The sequence below is a fragment of the Panulirus ornatus genome, chromosome 42 (assembly GCF_036320965.1).
Source record: "Panulirus ornatus isolate Po-2019 chromosome 42, ASM3632096v1, whole genome shotgun sequence".
NCBI classification, from domain to species: Eukaryota; Metazoa; Arthropoda; class Malacostraca; order Decapoda; family Palinuridae; genus Panulirus; species Panulirus ornatus.
In genome coordinates this window covers 19006816-19026320 of record NC_092265.1, presented here as the reverse complement: position 1 = coordinate 19026320, position 19505 = coordinate 19006816, and the positions used below count along the sequence as shown (strand labels likewise).

Here is a 19505-nt window from a genome sequence, read left to right as displayed (position 1 = left end):
AAAGAAAAAAATATATATATATATATATATATTATCCCTGGGGATAGGGGAGAAAGAATACTTCCCACGTATTCCCTGCGTGTCGTAGAAGGCGACTAAAAGGGAAGGGAGCGGGGGGCTGGAAATCCTCCCCTCTCTTTTTTTTTTATTTTTTTTTTCCAAAAGAAGGAACAGAGAAGGGGGCCAGGTGAGGATATTCCCTCAAAGGCCCAGTCCTCTGTTCTTAGCGCTACCTCGCTAATGCGGGAAATGGCGAATAGTATGAAAAAAAAAAAAAAAAATATATATATATATATATATATATATATATATATATATATATATATATATATATATATATATATATATATATATTATCCCTGGGGACAGGGGAGAAAGAACACCTCCCACGCATTCCCCGCACGTCGCAGAAGGCAACCAAAAGGGAAGGGATAATAATAATAATAACAATAATAATATTGTTAATGATTTTCTGCATGGAACAATGTTCATGTAACACTAAACCATAGAAAGCTAGGGTGTCACAATCTCAGCTGTCCATCCTGACAATCAGTTGTTGTTTGGCATCACCTTCATTCCTGACTCTGAATTTATATGCTTCTGATAAGCAGTGATTTTCTTATACTCTGTCACACATGAGTACTTAACAGTAGAAACTCTGAAATACCATTATACAATGAAAGAATAATGTGTTTAGGGTAACTTGTAATGTCATGTCACCACTCAAAAAGTTTCAGATTTTGGAGCATTTCAGGTTTTTGGTTTAGGGATGCTCAACCTGTATGAACCTCTGAAAAACAAAATAGAAACCATTCTAGAATGAGTGTATGTATACAAGTGCATTTAGTAAAATAAATAAGGTTGGAAATAGAAAAATAGTAATAACCATAATCACTGATTTTATGAAATAGTTTAATTTATGTTAATGAATGAGATTTTTATTATATTTCTTATTTTCTGTTCTCAGGTGGTGAAACAATAGGCCCGAAACAGCTCAGAGAAATGCGTCAACTTGTGGCTTCTGTGATCAAAACACAACCTGAAAAATATAATGAAGCAGTTCTTGAAAGATCCAACAGCAAATACTGTGAATGGATTTTGAAAGATACATCCTGGGGAGGAGCCATTGAACTTTCAGTCTTTAGCCAGTATTATGAGATTGAAATTGTTGCCCTCGATGCTAAGACAGGTGTTTTGAATAGGTATGTTACTGTTAAACATTTTGTATGGTATTTATTCTTCTCTTTATCCTCTTACTTTTGTCTGTGCTTCTTCCTTGATATGACTATATATGAAATCCTCCCCTCCAGTTTTTACTTTTCCAAAAGATGAAACAGAGAAGGGGGTCAAGTGAGGATTTTCCCACCAAGGCTCAGTCCTCTGTTCTTGCACTACCTCGCTAATGCGGGAAATGGCGAATATGTATAAAAAAGAAGAAATATACTTTTTGTATATGTAATTGTTATTTCCACTGTAAAAGGTGGGCCTCACACTTATGCAGCATAAAAGAGCTCCAGGCAGTGATCCCTGTTTCTTTCAAGACTTTGGAGGGTCTACAGCATATGAAGCCTATTATGTACAAGTAAAGTGGTGTACAGAAGATCAGTATTACTGTCAGTCTTTTCTGTACTGTCAGTATTACAGATTTTGTGTGCCTCATACTGATGTACTGTTATTACCAAAAATTCGTATTAATGGATTTTCAAACATTTTGAAATCCAGGCATCAGTATGTGGGCAGGGCTGATAGAGTGACTAATTCCCGATTGTCTGTTTGTTGTAACGTCATTACCATCAGTATTGTCACAGCCACATGAAACATAACATAGTCACAGTGGCAGCAAATTTGGAGAAACAAGACAGAAAAGCATGATTGCAACAATTTATTGCTTTAAATAAGTGGTAGAGGATGTGTGGATCAGGTGTTTGCTTTGAAGAATGTATGTGAGAAATACTTAGAAAAACAGATGGATTTGTATGTGGCATTTATGGATCTGGAGAAGGCATATGATAGGGTTGATAGAGGTGCTTTGTGGAAGGTGCCAAGAGTATATGGTGTGGGAGGTATGTTGCTAAAAGCAGTGAAAAGTTTTTTCCAAGGATGTAAGGCATGTGTACAAGTAGGAAGAGAGGAGAGTGATTGGACCCCAATGAATGTTGGTCTGTGGCAGGGGTGTGTGATGGGGTGGTTAGAGAGGTAGATGCAAGAGTTTTGGAGAGGGGGCAAGTATGCAGTCTGTTCTAGATAGATGAGAGGGACTGGGAAGTGAGTCAGTTTTTATTCACCAATGATACAGCTCTAGTGGCTGATTCCTGTGAGAAACTGCTGAGGTTGGTGACTGAGTTTGGGAAACTGTGTGAAAGGAGAAAGTTGAGAGTAAATGTGAAGGTTATTAGGTTTGGTAGGGTTAAGGGTCAAGTTAATTGGGAGGTAAGCTTGAATGGAGAAAGATTGGAGGAAGTTAAGTGTTTTAGATATCTGGGAGTGGACTTAGCAGCAGATGGAACCATGGAAGCAGAATTGAGTCACAGGGTGGGGGAGGGGGCGAAGGTTCTGGGAGCAATGAGGAATGTGTGGGAGGAGAGAATGTTATCTCGGAGAGCAAAAATATGTATGTTTGAAGGAATAGTAGTTCCAGCAATGTTATATGTTTGCACAGCATGGGCTACAGATAGGGTTGTACGGAGGGTAGATGTGCTGGAAATGAAATGTTTGAGGACAATATGTGGTGTGAGGTGGTTTGATCGAGTAAGTACTGTAAGGGCAAGAGAGATGTGTGGAAATAAAAAGAGTATGGTTGAAAGAGCAGAAGAGGGTGTGCTGAATTGGTTTGGACATATAGAGAGAGTGAGTGAGGATAGATTGAGAAAGAGGATATATATATGTCAGAGGTGGAAGGAAGAAGAAGCAGGAGACCAAATTGGAGGTGGAAGGATGGAGTGAAAAAGATTTTGAGCAATTGGGGCCTGAACATACAGGAGGGTGAGAGGTGTGCAAGGAATAGTGTGAATTGGAACGATGTGGTATTCCGGGTCAACATGCTGTCAATGGACAGCATGTGAAGTGTCTGGTTTAAACCATGGAAAGGTCTGTGGGGCTTGGATGTGGATAGAATGCTGTGGTTTCAGTGCATTACACATGACAGCTAGAGACTGAGTGTGAATGAGTGTGGCCTTTTTGTCTGTATTCCTGGCACTGCCTCGCTGAAGCAGGGGATGGCAATGCTGTTTTTCTGTGGGGCGAGGTAGTGACAGGAATGGATGAAGGCAAGCAAGTATGAATATGAACATGTGTATGCATGTCATGTCTTCATATGTGTATGTATGTATATGTTGATATATATATATATATATATATATATATATATATATATATATATATATATATATATATACAAGAGCAGTGCGGTTTCAGAAGTGGTAGAGGATGTGTGGATCAGGTGTTTGCTTTGAAGAATGTATGTGAGAAATACTTAGAAAAGCAAATGGATTTGTATGTAGCATTTATGGATCTGGAGAAGGCATATGATAAGAGTTGATAGAGATGCTCTGTGGAAGGTATTAAGAATATATGGTGTGGGAGGAAAGTTGTTAGAAGCAGTGAAAAGTTTTTATCGAGGATGTAAGGCATGTGTACGTGTAGGAAGAGAGGAAAGTGATTGGTTCTCAGTGAATGTAGGTTTGCGGCAGGGGTGTGTGATGTCTCCATGGTTGTTTAATTTGTTTATGGATGGGGTTGTAAGGGAGGTAAATGCAAGAGTCCTGGAGGGAGGGGCAAGTATGAAGTCTGTTGGGGATGAGAGAGCTTGGGAAGTGAGTCAGTTGTTGTTCGCTGATGATACAGCGCTGGTGGCTGATTCATGTGAGAAACTGCAGAAGCTGGTGACTGAGTTTGGTAAAGTGTGTGGAAGAAGAAAGTTGAGAGTAAATGTGAATAAGAGCAAGGTTATTAGGTACAGTAGGGGTGAGGGTCAAGTCAATTGGGAGGTGAGTTTGAATGGAGAAAAACTGGAGGAAGTGAAGTGTTTTAGATATCTGGGAGTGGATCTGTCAGCGGATGGAACCATGGAAGCGGAAGTGGATCATAGGGTGGGGGAGGGGGCGAAAATTTTGGGAGCCTTGAAAAATGTGTGGAAGTCGAGAACATTATCTCGGAAAGCAAAAATGGGTATGTTTGAGGGAATAGTGGTTCCAACAATGTTGTATGGTTGCGAGGCGTGGGCTATGGATAGAGATGTGCGCAGGAGGATGGATGTGCTGGAAATGAGATGTTTGAGGACAATGTGTGGTGTGAGGTGGTTTGATCGAGTAAGTAACGTAAGGGTAAGAGAGATGTGTGGAAGTAAAAAGAGCGTGGTTGAGAGAGCAGAAGAGGGTGTTTTGAAATGGTTTGGGCACATGGAGAGAATGAGTGAGGAGAGATTGTCCAAGAGGATATATGTGTCGGAGGTGGAGGGAACGAGGAGAAGAGGGAGACCAAATTGGAGGTGGAAAGATGGAGTGAAAAAGATTTTGTGTGATCGGGGCCTGAACATGCAGGAGGGTGAAAGGAGGGCAAGAAATAGAGTGAATTGGAGTCATGTGGTATACAGGGGTTGACGTGCTGTCAGTGGATTGAAGCAAGGCATGTGGAGCGTCTGGGGTAAACCATGGAAAGCTGTGTAGGTATGTATATTTGCGTGTGTGGACGTGTGTATGTGCATGTGTATGGGGGGGGGTTGGGCCATTTCTTTCGTCTGTTTCCTTGCGCTACCTCGCAAACGCGGGAGACAGCGACAAAGTATAAAAAAAAAAAAAAAAAAAAAAAAAAAAATATATATATATATTTGTTTTTTTTTTTTTTTTTTTGCTTTGACGCTGTCTCCTGCGTTTGCGAGGTAGCGCAAGGAAACAGACGAAAGAAATGGCCCAACCCTCCCCCATACACATGTATATACATACGTCCACACACGCAAATATACATACCTACACAGCTTTCCATGGTTTACCCCAGACGCTTCACATGCCTTGATTCAATCCACTGACAGCACGTCAACCCCGGTATACCACATCGCTCCAATTCACTCTATTCCTTGCCCTCCTTTCACCCTCCTGCATGTTCAGGCCCCGATCACACAAAATCTTTTTCACTCCATCTTTCCACCTCCAATTTGGTCTCCCTCTTCTCCTCGTTCCCTCCACCTCCGACACATATATCCTCTTGGTCAATCTTTCCTCACTCATTCTCTCCATGTGACCAAACCATTTCAAAACACCCTCTTCTGCTCTCTCAACCACGCTCTTTTTATTTCCACACATCTCTCTTACCCTTACGTTACTTACTCGATCAAACCACCTCACACCACACATTGTCCTCAAACATCTCATTTCCAGCACATCCATCCTCCTGCGCACAACTCTATCCATAGTCCACGCCTCGCAACCATACAACATTGTTGGAACCACTATTCCTTCAAACATACATACCCATTTTTGCTTTCCGAGATAATGTTCTCGACTTCCACACATTCTTCAAGGCTCCCAGAATTTTCGCCCCCTCCCCCACCCTATGATCCACTTCCGCTTCCATGGTTCCATCCGCTGCCAGATCCACTCCCAGATATCTAAAACACTTCACTTCCTCCAGTTTTCCTCCATTCAAACTCACCTCCCAATTGACTTGACCCTCAACCCTACTGTACCTAATAACCTTGCTCTTATTCACATTTACTCTTAACTTTCTTCTTTCACACACTTTACCAAACTCAGTCACCAGCTTCTGCAGTTTCTCACATGAATCAGCCACCAGCGCTGTATCATCAGCGAACAACAACTGACTCACTTCCCAAGCTCTCTCATCCCCAACAGACTTCATCCTTGCCCCTCTTTCCAAAACTCTTGCATTCACCTCCCTAACAACCCCATCCATAAACAAATTAAACAACCATGGAGACATCACACACCCCTGCCGCAAACCTACATTCACTGAGAACCAATCACTTTCCTCTCTTCCTACACGTACACATGCCTTACATCCTCGATAAAAACTTTTCACTGCTTCTAACAACTTTCCTCCCACACCATATATATATATATATATATATATATATATATATATATATATATATATATATATATATTTTTTTTTTTTTTTTTTTTTTATACTTTGTCGCTGTCTCCCGCGTTTGCGAGGTAGCGCAAGGAAACAGACGAAAGAAATGGCCCAACCCCCCCCATACACATGTACATACACACGTCCACACACGCAAATATACATACCTACACAGCTTTCCATGGTTTACCCCAGACGCTTCACATGCCTTGATTCAATCCACTGACAGCACGTCAACCCCTGTATACCACATCGCTCCAATTCACTCTATTCCTTGCCCTCCTTTCACCCTCCTGCATGTTCAGGCCCCGATCACACAAAATCCTTTTCACTCCATCTTTCCACCTCCAATTTGGTCTCCCTCTTCTCCTCGTTCCCTCCACCTCCGACACATATATCCTCTTGGTCAATCTTTCCTCACTCATTCTCTCCATGTGCCCAAACCATTTCAAAACACCCTCTTCTGCTCTCTCAACCACGCTCTTTTTATTTCCACACATCTCTCTTACCCTTACGTTACTTACTCGATCAAACCACCTCACACCACACATTGTCCTCAAACATCTCATTTCCAGCACATCCATCCTCCTACGCACAACTCTATCCATAGCCCACGCCTCGCAACCATACAACATTGTTGGAACTACTATTCCTTCAAACATACCCATTTTTGCTTTCCGGGATAATGTTCTCGACTTCCACACATTTTTCAAGGCTCCCAAAATTTTCGCCCCCTCCCCCACCCTATGATCCACTTCCGCTTCCATGGTTCCATCCGCTGACAGATCCACTCCCAGATATCTAAAACACTTCACTTCCTCCAGCCTCTCACCATTCAAACTCACCTCCCAATTGACTTGACCCTCAACCCTACTGTACCTAATAACCTTGCTCTTATTGACATTTACTCTTAACTTTCTTCTTCCACACACTTTACCAAACTCCGTCACCAGCTTCTGCAGTTTCTCACATGAATCCGCCACCAGCGCTGTATCATCAGCGAACAACAACTGACTCACTTCCCAAGCTCTCTCATCCCCAACAGACTTCATACTTGCCCCTCTTTCCAAAACTCTTGCATTTACCTCCCTAACAACCCCATCCATAAACAAATTAAACAACCATGGAGACATCACACACCCCTGCCGCAAACCTACATTCACTGAGAACCAATCACTTTCCTCTCTTCCTACACGTACACATGCCTTACATCCTCGATAAAAACTTTTCACTGCTTCTAACAACTTGCCTCCCACACCATATATTCTTAATACCTTCCACAGAGCATCTCTATCAACTCTATCATATGCCTTCTCCAGATCCATAAATGCTACATACAAATCCATTTGCTTTTCTAAGTATTTCTCACATACATTCTTCAAAGCAAACACCTGATCCACACATCCTCTCCCACTTCTGAAACCACACTGCTCTTCCCCAATCTGATGCGCTGTACATGCCTTCACCCTCTCAATCAATACCCTCCCATATAATTTACCAGGAATACTCAACAAACTTATACCTCTGTAATTTGAGCACTCACTCTTATCCCCTTTGCCTTTGTACAATGGCACTATGCAAGCATTCCGCCAATCCTCAGGCACCTCACCATGAGTCATACATACATTAAATAACCTTACCAACCAGTCAACAATACAGTCACCCCCTTTTTTAATAAATTCCACTGCAATACCATCCAAACCTGCTGCCTTGCCGGCTTTCATCTTTCATCTTCATATACATATATATATATATGTATGTATATGTGCATATGTGGGCATTTATGTACATACGAGTGGATGGGCCAGTCTTCATCTGTTTCCTGGCACTACCTTGCTGATGCAGGAAACAGCAATTATGTATAATAATAAATAATATAATATAAAAATATAATATTATATAATGCGGGAGACAGCGACAAAGTATAATAAATAATTAAGTATAAAAAGTTACCAGAATAATTGCATTACAAGCTTTGTCCTTATTTTCCACTTCACTTGAATAATAATCACCAAGAGCAGCCATGCAATGTTTGCACAAGGGGTTACTGACAGTTATACTGAGCATGGGTTCACAGTACCGACAATACCAAAACTAATGTCAGTATTGATACTGACTGAAATACTGATGGTATGTATCCTACTTAAAGGGGGGGGGGGGGGGGGGAGAGTAGAATATGAAGGAGCCCCTGAATGTTATAGTCAGTTTGTTGAATCTGCCAGATTTTAAGTTTGAATAGGGTTTGAGTGTGAAAAAAGGTTTTATGAATTGAAATAGGGTTTAAGAGTGAAAACTTCCCATATTCAAATCAAATGAAGGAGTGTTGGCATTATCAATGAATCAGTATCTTTATTTTCATGCTTTTATATTTATTTATTTATTTTGCTTTGTCGCTGTCTCCCGCGTTTGCGAGGTAGCGCAAGGAAACAGACGAAAGAAATGGCCAAACCCACCCCCATACACATGTATATACACACACGTCCACACACGCAAATATACATACCTATACATCTCACTGTACACATATATATACACACACAGACACATACATATATACCCATGCACACAATTCACACTGTCTGCCTTTATTCATTCCCATCGCCACCTCGCCACACATGGAATACCATCCCCCTCCCCCCTCATGTGTGCGGGGTAGTGCTAGGAAAGGACAACAAAGGCCTCATTCGTTCACACTCAGTCTCTAGCTGTCATGCAATAATGCCCGAAACCACAGCTCCCTTTCCACATCCAGGCCCCACACAGCTTTCCATGGTTTACCCCAGATGCTTCACATGCCTTGATTCAATCCACTGACAGCACGTCAACCCCGGTATACCACATCGATCCAATTCACTCTATTCCTTGCCTGCCTTTCACCCTCCTGCATGTTCAGGCCTCAATCACTCAAAATCTTTTTCACTCCATCTTTCCACCTCCAACTTGGTCTCCCACTTCTCCTCGTTCCCTCCACCTCCGACACATATATCCTCTTGGTCAATCTTTCCTCACTCATTCTCTCCATGTGCCCAAACCATTTCAGAACACCCTCTTCTGCTCTCTCAACCACGCTCTTTTTATTTCCACACATCTCTCTTACCCTTACATTACTTACTCGATCAAACCACCTCACACCACACATTGTCCTCAAACATCTCATTTCCAGCACATCCACCCTCCTGTGCACAACTCTATCCATAGCCCACGCCTCGCAACCATACGACATTGTTGGAACCACCATTCCTTCAAACATACCCATTTTTGCTTTCCGAGATAATGTTCTTGACTTCCACACATTCTTCAAGGCTCCCAGGATTTTCGCCCCCTCCCCCACCCTATGATTCACTTCCGCTTCCATGGTTCCATCTGCTGCCAGATCCACTCCCAGATATCTAAAACACTTTACTTCCTCCAATTTTTCTCCATTCAAACTTACCTCCCAATTGACTTGACTCTCAACCCCACTGTACCTAATAACCTTGCTCTTATTCACATTTACTCTTAACTTTCTTCTTTCACACACTTTACCAAACTCAGTCACCAGCTTCAGCAGTTTCTTACATGAATCAGCCACCAGCGCTGTATCATCAGCGAACAACAACTGACTCACTTCCCAAGCTCTCTCATCCACAACAGACTTCATTCTTGCCCCTCTTTCCAAAACTTTTGCATTCACCTCCCTAACAACCCCATCCATAAACAAATTAAACAACCATGGAGACATCACACACCCCTGCCGCAAACCTACATTCACTGAGAACCAATCACTTTCCTCTCTTCCTACACGTACACATGTCTTACATCCTCGATAAAAACTTTTCACTGCTTCTAACAACTTGCCACCCACACCATATATTCTTAATACCTTCCACAGAGCATCTCTATCAACTCTATCATATGCCTTCTCCAGATCCATAAATGCTACATACAAATCCATTTGCTTTTCTAAGTATTTCTCACATACATTCTTCAAAGCAAACACCTGATCCACACATCCTCTACCACTTCTGAAACCACACTGCTCTTCCCCAATCTGATGCTCTGTACATACCTTCACCCTCTCAATCAATACCCTCCCATATAATTTACCAGGAATACTCAACAAACTTATACCTCTGTAATTTGAGCACTCACTCTTATCCCCTTTGCCTTTGTACAATGGCACTATGCACGCATTCCGCCAATCCTCAGGCACCTCACCATGAGTCATACATACATTAAATAACCTTACCAACCAGTCAACAATAACAGTCACCCCCATTTTTAATAAATTCCACTGCAATACCATCCAAACCTGCTGCCTTGCCGGCTTTCATCTTCCGCAAAGCTTTTACTACCTCTTCTCTGTTTACCAAATCATTTTCCCCAACCCTCTCACTTTGCACACCACCTCGACCAAGACACCCTATATCTGCCACTCTATCATCAAACACATTCAACAAACCTTCAAAATACTCACTCCATCTCCTTCTCACATCACCACTACTTGTTATCACCATCCCCATTAGCGCCCTTCACTGAAGTTCCCATTTGCTCCCTTGTCTTACGCACTTTATTTACCTCCTTCCAGAACATCTTTTTATTCTCCCTAAAATTTCATGCTTTTAAGGAGACCTAATTAGTAAGAGAGTGAGTGGATGAAATTGTGAAGTTAACAAGTATAGTAAGTTAACATATAAAAGTGCAACTTGCTAGAGGGAATTCAGGTTTTTTTTTTTTCAATTTTAATGAAACTGAAAGGCAATGCTCATTTTCAGTTGAAATCTAGTCTTTTTATGGAATAATTTACAGTAGTAAGCTTCATTACTGTTGCAAGTATTACTTTGAGGATAATTTAAGACCTCTAACTTAGCCATAGCCAAGAATGGTTGTTTTTTTTTTTTTTTTTTTTTTTTTTTATACTTTGTCGCTGTCTCCCGCGTTTGCGAGGTAGCGCAAGGAAACAGACGAAAGAAATGGCCCCCCCCCATACACATGTACATACACACGTCCACACACGCAAATATACATACCTACACAGCTTTCCATGGTTTACCCCAGACGCTTCACATGCCTTGCTTCAATCCACTGACAGCACGTCAACCCCTGTATACCACATGACTCCAATTCACTCTATTTCTTGCCCTCCTTTCACCCTCCTGCATGTTCAGGCCCCGATCACACAAAATCTTTTTCACTCCATCTTTCCACCTCCAATTTGGTCTCCCTCTTCTCCTCGTTCCCTCCACCTCCGACACATATATCCTCTTGGTCAATCTCTCCTCACTCATTCTCTCCATGTGCCCAAACCATTTCAAAACACCCTCTTCTGCTCTCTCAACCACGCTCTTTTTATTTCCACACATCTCTCTTACCCTTACGTTACTTACTCGATCAAACCACCTCACACCACACATTGTCCTCAAACATCTCATTTCCAGCACATCCATCCTCCTGCGCACATCTCTATCCATAGCCCACGCCTCGCAACCATACAACATTGTTGGAACCACTATTCCCTCAAACATACCCATTTTTGCTTTCCGAGATAATGTTCTCGACTTCCACACATTTTTCAAGGCTCCCAAAATTTTCGCCCCCTCCCCCACCCTATGATCCACTTCCGCTTCCATGGTTCCATCCGCTGACAGATCCACTCCCAGATATCTAAAACACTTCACTTCCTCCAGTTTTTCTCCATTCAAACTCACCTCCCAATTGACTTGACCCTCACCCCTACTGTACCTAATAACCTTGCTCTTATTCACATTTACTCTCAACTTTCTTCTTCCACACACTTTACCAAACTCAGTCACCAGCTTCTGCAGTTTCTCACATGAATCAGCCACCAGCGCTGTATCATCAGCGAACAACAACTGACTCACTTCCCAAGCTCTCTCATCCCCAACAGACTTCATACTTGCCCCTCTTTCCAGGACTCTTGCATTTACCTCCCTTACAACCCCATCCATAAACAAATTAAACAACCATGGAGACATCACACACCCCTGGCGCAAACCTACATTCACTGAGAACCAATCACTTTCCTCTCAATTATAGAAATTATCCAAAATGAGTCACTCAAAACCAAATTAACTAAAGAGATACTAGCGATGAAAGCTGAGAGGGAACTAGTGATGAAAACACCAAAAAGCAAATATTTTAGGATCTCATGGGAACTTCTTAAGGATCTGTACCATAGGGTAACACAATTACAGCTAAAGTTAAAAGACTGAGGAAACTTTGTAGAGGTCATGTCATGGAGGGAATTCTGAGACTAGACAGAAATACAGATTAGTGTAGAGAATTCAGGAAATGCAAAACCAGAGGAAAGGCTGATGAACTTCTCCTGATGTACTAGAGGCTGTTCAGGCAGGAGAAAAGACAAAAGTGCTTACAAAATCCACTGATAACGGTATTGGAAAAAGATTTGCAGGAGTACTGTTGGCAGCCATTTAGATAGGGGATAAGACAAATGCTCATACAAAATCTGTTGAATTAGTATCGACATCTGTTCCATTAGAGAAAAGGACTAACACACATACACACAGACTGATAATAGAAGAGGTCATGTTAGTTTAGAAGAAGCAGTTTAGCAGCAGTTCAACAGATACAGAGCATGAAAGGTAATCGAAAGAAACAGACGTAGGGTGACACAAACATAGGCGCACAAGAAATTTAGTGGTTGAAAGAATAATATGCACCATAAGAGATAAAGTAATGAAAGAAGTGTATGGGTTAGTTGATGGAAGGCTTGAAAATGTACATAGCATACAGGATCAGTGCTTGATAGCTAAAAGAGGGATTATGGAGAAAGTTAAAGACAAAGAGGTTGACATTTTTTACACTGAGAGATCAAGCTGAAATATGGACTGCACCAAAATTGAATAGATTAGTAAAGTGGGAAGTTAACAAATGTGAATTCCTGATTATTTTTGGCTTGGTAAATCATTCACCAGACAAGGAGGAAAAGAAAAAGGTGGAGGAAATGCTTATCAAAAGATTGTTGGAGGCTATGGGAATGCCAGGTGCAATTTTATGTGATAAAGGAAAGGAAAATGATTGGTGGTTATATCCCAGCAATAGGTCAGACAGTTATGATTATGTGTGACATGGAATCACCAAACCAGGAAATATTTAGGAAAGTGAAGAATCTTAAAAACAAGGTGGAATTCATCTCCGAGTTGGCAGGCTTCTTGTAGATCATGAAGGAAAATGATCAGATTCCTTGGTTATCAACACATCAAGAAGGGCAATTTGCCTTTTTCCCATTCAGTTGTAAATTTGATGGTGGGTTGAATGTAATGTAATTCATTAAAGAAAACAATACAATCTTGGGGAGATGGCCATAAGGACCACACATCATCAATGTATTTATTTATTTATATTTATTTTGCTTTGTCGCTGTCTCCCGCGTTAGCGAGGTAGCGCAAGGAAACAGACGAAAGAATGGCCCAACCCACCCACATACACATGTATATACATACACGTCCACACACGCAAATATACATACCTATACATCTCAATGTATACATATATATACACACACAGACATGTGTACATGTTATGTACACACCCCTGCCACAAACCTACATTCATATTTGGTTCTCAGTGAATGTAGGTTTGTGGCACGGGGGTGTGTGATGTCTCCATGGTTGTTTAATTTGTTTATGGATGGGGTTGTTAGGGAGGTGAATGCAAGAGTTTTGGAAAGAGGGGCAAGGATGCAGTCTGTTGTGGATGAGAGAGCCTGGGAAGTGAGTCAGTTGTTGTTCGCTGATGATACAGCGCTGGTGGCTGATTTATGTGAGAAACTGCTGAAGCTGGTGACTGAGTTTGGTAAAGTGTGTGAAAGAAGAAAGTTGAGAGTAAATGTGAATAAGAGCAAGGTTATTAGGTACAGTGGGGTTGAGGGTCAAGTCAAGTGGAAGGTAAGTTTGAATGGAGAAAACTGGAGGAAGTGAAGTGTTTTAGATATCTGGGAGTGGATTTGGCAGCGGATGGAACCATGGAAGCGGAAGTGAATCATAGGGTGGGGGAGGGGGCGAAAATTCTGGGAGCGTTGAAGAATGTGTGGAAGTGGAAAGCATTATCTCGGAAAGCAAAAATGGGTATGTTTGAAGGAATAGTGGTTCCAACAATGTTATATGGTTGCGAGGCGTGGGCTATGGATAGCGTTGTGCGCAGAAGGGTGGATGTGCTGGACATGAGATGTTTGAGGACAATATGTGGTGTGAGGTGGTTTCATCTAGTAAATAATAATAGGGTGAGAGAGATGTGTGGTAATAAAAATAGTGTGGTTGAGAGAGCAGAATAGGGTGTTTTGAAATGGTTTGGTCACATGGAGAGAATGAGTGAGGAAAGATTGACCAAGATGATATATGTGTCAGAGGTGGAGGGAACGAGGAGAAGTGGGAGAACAAATTGGAGGTGGAAAGATGGAGTGAAAAAGATTTTGAGTGATCGAGGCCTGAACATGCAGGAGGGTGAAAGGCGTGCATGGAATAGAGTGAATTGGAATGATGTGGTATACCGGGGTCGACGTGTTGTCAATAGATTGAACCAGGGCATGTGAAGCGTCTGGGATAAACCATGGAAAGTTCTGTGGGGCCCGGATGTGGAAAGGGAGCTGTGGTTTCGGTGCATTATTACATGACAGCTAGAGACAGAGTGAACGAATGTAGCCTTTGTTGTCTTTTCCTAGCACTACCTCGCACATGAGGGGGGAGGGGGTTGTTATTTCATGCGTAGCGGGGTGGCGATGGGAATCAATAAAGGCAGACAGTATGAATTATGTACATGTGTATATATGTATATGTCTGCGTGTGTTTATATATGTATACGTTGACATGTATAGGTATGTATAGTTGTGTGTGTGGACATGTATGTATATGCATGTGTATGTGGGTTGGCTAAGCCATTCTTTCGTCTGTTTCCTTGTGCTACCTCACTAACGCGGGAGACAGCGACAAAGCAAAATAAATAAATATATATATATATATATATATATATATATATATATATATATATATATATATATATATATTTTTTTTTCTTTTGCTTTGTCGCCGTCTCCCGCATTTGCGAGGTAGCGCAAGGAAACAGACGAAAGAAATTGCCCAACCCACCCCCATACACATGTACATACATACGTCCACACACGCAAATATACATACCTACACAGCTTTCCATGGTTTACCCCAGACGCTTCACATGCCCTGATTCAATCCACTGACAGCACGTCAACCCCGGTATACCACATCGCTCCAATTCACTCTATTCCTTGCCCTCCTTTCACCCTCCTGCATGTTCAGGCCCCGATCACACAAAATCTTTTTCACTCCATCTTTCCACCTCCAATTTGGTCTCCCTCTTCTCCTCGTTCCCTCCACCTCCGACACATATATCCTCTTGGTCAATCTTTCCTCACTCATTCTCTCCATGTGCCCAAACCATTTCAAAACACCCTCTTCTGCTCTCTCAACCACGCTCTTTTTATTTCCACACATCTCTCTTACCCTTACATTACTTACTCGATCAAACCACCTCACACCACACATTGTCCTCAAACATCTCGTTTCCAGCACATCCATCCTCCTGCACACAACTCCATCCATAGCCCACGCCTCGCAACCATACAACATTGTTGGAACCACTATTCCTTCAAACATACCCATTTTTGCTTTCTGAGATAATGTTCTCGACTTCCACACATTCTTCAAGGCCCCCAGAATTCTCGCCCCCTCCCCCACCCTATGATCCACTTCCGCTCATGGTTCCATCGCTGCCGATCCACTCCCAGATATCTAAAACACTTCACTTCCTCCAGTTTTTCTCCATTCAAACTCACCTCCCAATTGACTTGACCCTCAACCCTACTGTACCTAATAACCTTGCTCTTATTCACATTTACTCTTAACTTTCTTCTTTCACACACTTTACCAAACTCAGTCACCAGCTTCTGCAGTTTCTCACATGAATCAGCCACCAGCGCTGTATCATCAGCGAACAACAACTGACTCACTTCCCAAGCTCTCTCATCCCCAACAGACTTCATACTTGCCCCTCTTTCCAAAACTCTTGCATTCACCTCCCTAACAACCCCATCCATAAACAAATTAAACAACCATGGAGACATCACACACCCCTGCCGCAAACCTACATTCACTGAGAACCAATCACTTTCCTCTCTTCCTACACGTACACATGCCTTACATCCTCGATAAAAACTTTTCACTGCTTCTAACAACTTGCCTTCCACACCATATATTCTTAATACCTTCCACACAGCGTCTCTATCAACTCTATCATGTGCCTTCTCCAGATCCATAAATGCTACATACAAATCCATTTGCTTTTCTAAGTATTTCTCACATACATTCTTCAAAGCAAACACCTGATCCACACATCCTCTACCACTTCTGAAACCACACTGCTCTTCCCCAATCTGATGCTCTGTACATGCCTTCACCCTCTCAATCAATACCCTCCCATATAATTTACCAGGAATACTCAACAAACTTATACCTCTGTAATTTGAGCACTCACTCTTATCCCCTTTGCCTTTGTACAATGGCACTATGCACGCATTCCGCCAATCCTCAGGCACCTCACCGTGAGTCATACATACATTAAATAACCTTACCAACCAGTCAACAATACAGTCACCCCCTTTTTTAATAAATTCCACTGCAATACCATCCAAACCTGCTGCCTTGCCGGCTTTCATCTTCCGCAAAGCTTTTACTACCTCTTCTCTGTTTACCAAATCATTTTCCCTAACCCTCTCACTTTGCACACCACCTCGACCAAAACACCCTATATCTGCCACTCTATCATCAAACACATTCAACAAACCTTCAAAATACTCACTCCATCTCCTTCTCACATCACCACTACTTGTTATCACCTCCCCATTTGCGCCCTTCACTGAAGTTCCCATTTGCTCCCTTGTCTTACGCACTTTATTTACCTCCTTCCAGAACATCTTTTTATTCTCCCTTAAATTTAATGATACTCTCTCACCCCAACTCTCATTTGCCTTTTTTTCACCTCTCGCACCTTTCTCTTGACCTCCTGTCTCTTTCTTTTATACGTCTCCCACTCAACTGCATTTTTTCCCTGCAAAAATCGTCCAAATGCCTCTCTCTTCTCTTTCACTAATACTCTTACTTTTTCATCCCACTACTCACTACCCTTTCTAATCAGCCCACCTCCCACTCTTCTCATGCCACAAGCATCTTTTGTGCAATCCATCACTGATTCCCTAAATACATCCCATTCCTCCCCCACTCCCCTTACTTCCATTGTTCTCACCTTTTTCCATTCTGTACTCAGAAATCCTCCCCTCCTTGTATTTTTTTAACTTTCTAAAATGGGAAACAGAAGAAGGAGTCACGCGGGGAGTGCTCATACTCCTCGAAGGCTCAGATTGGGCTGCCTAAATGTGTGTGGATGTAACCAAGATGTGAAAAAAGGAGAGATAGGTAGTATGTTTGAGGAAAGGAACCTGGATGTTTTGGCTCTGAGTGAAACGAAGCTCAAGGGTGAAGGGGAAGAGTGGTTTGGGAATGTCTTGGGAGTAAAGTCAGGGGTTAGTGAGAGGACAAGAGCAAGGGAAGGAGTAGCAGTACTCCTGAAACAGGAGTTGTGGGAGTACGTGATAGAATGTAAGAAAGTAAATTCTCGATTAATATGGGTAAAACTGAAAGTTGATGGAGAGAGATGGGTCATTATTGGTGCATATGCACCTGGGCATGAGAAGAAAGATCATGAGAGGCAAGTGTTTTGGGAGCAGCTGAATGAGTGTGTTAGTGGTTTTGATGCACGAGACCGGGTTATAGTGATGGGTGATTTGAATGCAAAGGTGAGTAATGTGGCAGTTGAGGGAATAATTGGTATACATGGGGTGTTCAGTGTTGTAAATGGAAATGGTGAAAAGCTTATAGATTTATGTGCTGAAAAAGGACTGATGATTGGGAATACCTGGTTTAAAAAAGCGAGATATACATAAGTATACTTATGTAAGTAGGAGAGATGGCCAGTGAGCGTTATTGGATTACGTGTTAATTGACAGGCGCGCGAAAGAGAGACTTTTGGATGTTAATGTGCTGAGAGGTGCAACTGGAGGGATGTCTGATCATTATCTTGTGGAGGCTAAGGTGAAGATTTGTATGGGTTTTCAGAAAAAAAGAGTGAATGTTGGGGTGAAGAGGGTGGTGAGAGTAAGTGAGCTTGGGAAGGAGACGTGTGTGAGGAAGTACCAGGAGAGACTGAGTACAGAATATATATATATATATATATATATCTGGGAGTGGATCTGGCAGCGGATGGAACCATGGAAGCGGAAGTGGATCATAGGGTGGGGGAGGGGGCGAAAATTCTGGGGGCCTTGAAGAATGTGTGGAAGTCGAGAACATTATCTCGGAAAGCAAAAATGGGTATGTTTGAAGGAATAGTGGTTCCAACAATGTTGTATGGTTGCGAGGCGTGGGCTATGGATAGAGTTGTGCGCAGGAGGATGGATGTGCTGAAATGAGATGTTTGAGGACAATGTGTGGTGTGAGGTGTTTTGATCGAGTGAGTAACGTAAGGGTAAGAGAGATGTGTGGAAATAAAAAGAGCGTGGTTGAGAGAGCAGAAGAGGATGTTTTGCAGTGGTTTGGGCACATGGAGAGAATGAGTGAGGAAAGATTGACCAAGAGGATATATGTGTCGGAGGTGGAGGGAACGAGGAGAAGAGGGAGACCAAATTGGAGGTGGAAAGATGGAGTGAAAAAGATTTTGTGTGATCGGGGCCTGAACATGCAGGAGGGTGAAAGGAGGGCAAGGAATAGAGTGAATTGGAGCGATGTGGTATACCGGGGTTGACGTGCTGTCAGTGGATTGAATCAAGGCATGTGAAGCGTCTGGGGTAAACCATGGAAAGCTGTGTAGGTATGTATATTTGCGTGTGTGGACGTATGTATATACATGTGTATGGGGGTGGGGGGGTTGGGCCATTTCTTTCGTCTGTTTCCTTGCGCTATCTCGCAAACGCGGGAGACAGCGACAAAGTATAATAAAAAAAATAATAAAAAAATATATATATATCACATAATACCCTCCAGCAGCCAGGATTTGAACCCAAGACCTATTGCATGGTATTCAGGAATGCTAACAGCTAGTCTACGATCACTCCTAATAGGGTAATGATTATTTGATTTACAAGTAATCGAACCCCCTTTGTCTCAAATCTGTGAGTTATAGCGTTTACACCTTTTGTGTGGTATTCGGGGGCTATGATGGCCTCCTAATAGGGAAATGGGTTCTGGGTTCGAATCCTGGCTGTTGGAGGGTATTATGTGTTCTGTGAAAGTGTGCATTCATATGCATTATGTTCATGTTCATATAACTCCATGTTTGTACTTTAAGGTTATGTGAAATGCTAATTGCTGGTA

General features: G+C 42.2%; 1 protein-coding gene across 6 annotated transcripts in view; it reads left to right on the top strand.

Moving 5' to 3' along the window:
* The window catches only part of Yod1 (Yod1 deubiquitinase), a 168512-nt gene that overhangs the window by 139795 nt on the left and 9212 nt on the right, over window positions 1–19505 (top strand). For all 6 annotated transcript variants that reach the window (XM_071686669.1, XM_071686668.1, XM_071686672.1 and 3 more), the window contains one exon: window positions 968–1202. In XM_071686669.1, coding sequence (XP_071542770.1) covers window positions 968–1202 — 235 coding nt within the window. The remainder of the gene's footprint in view (window positions 1–967; window positions 1203–19505) is intronic.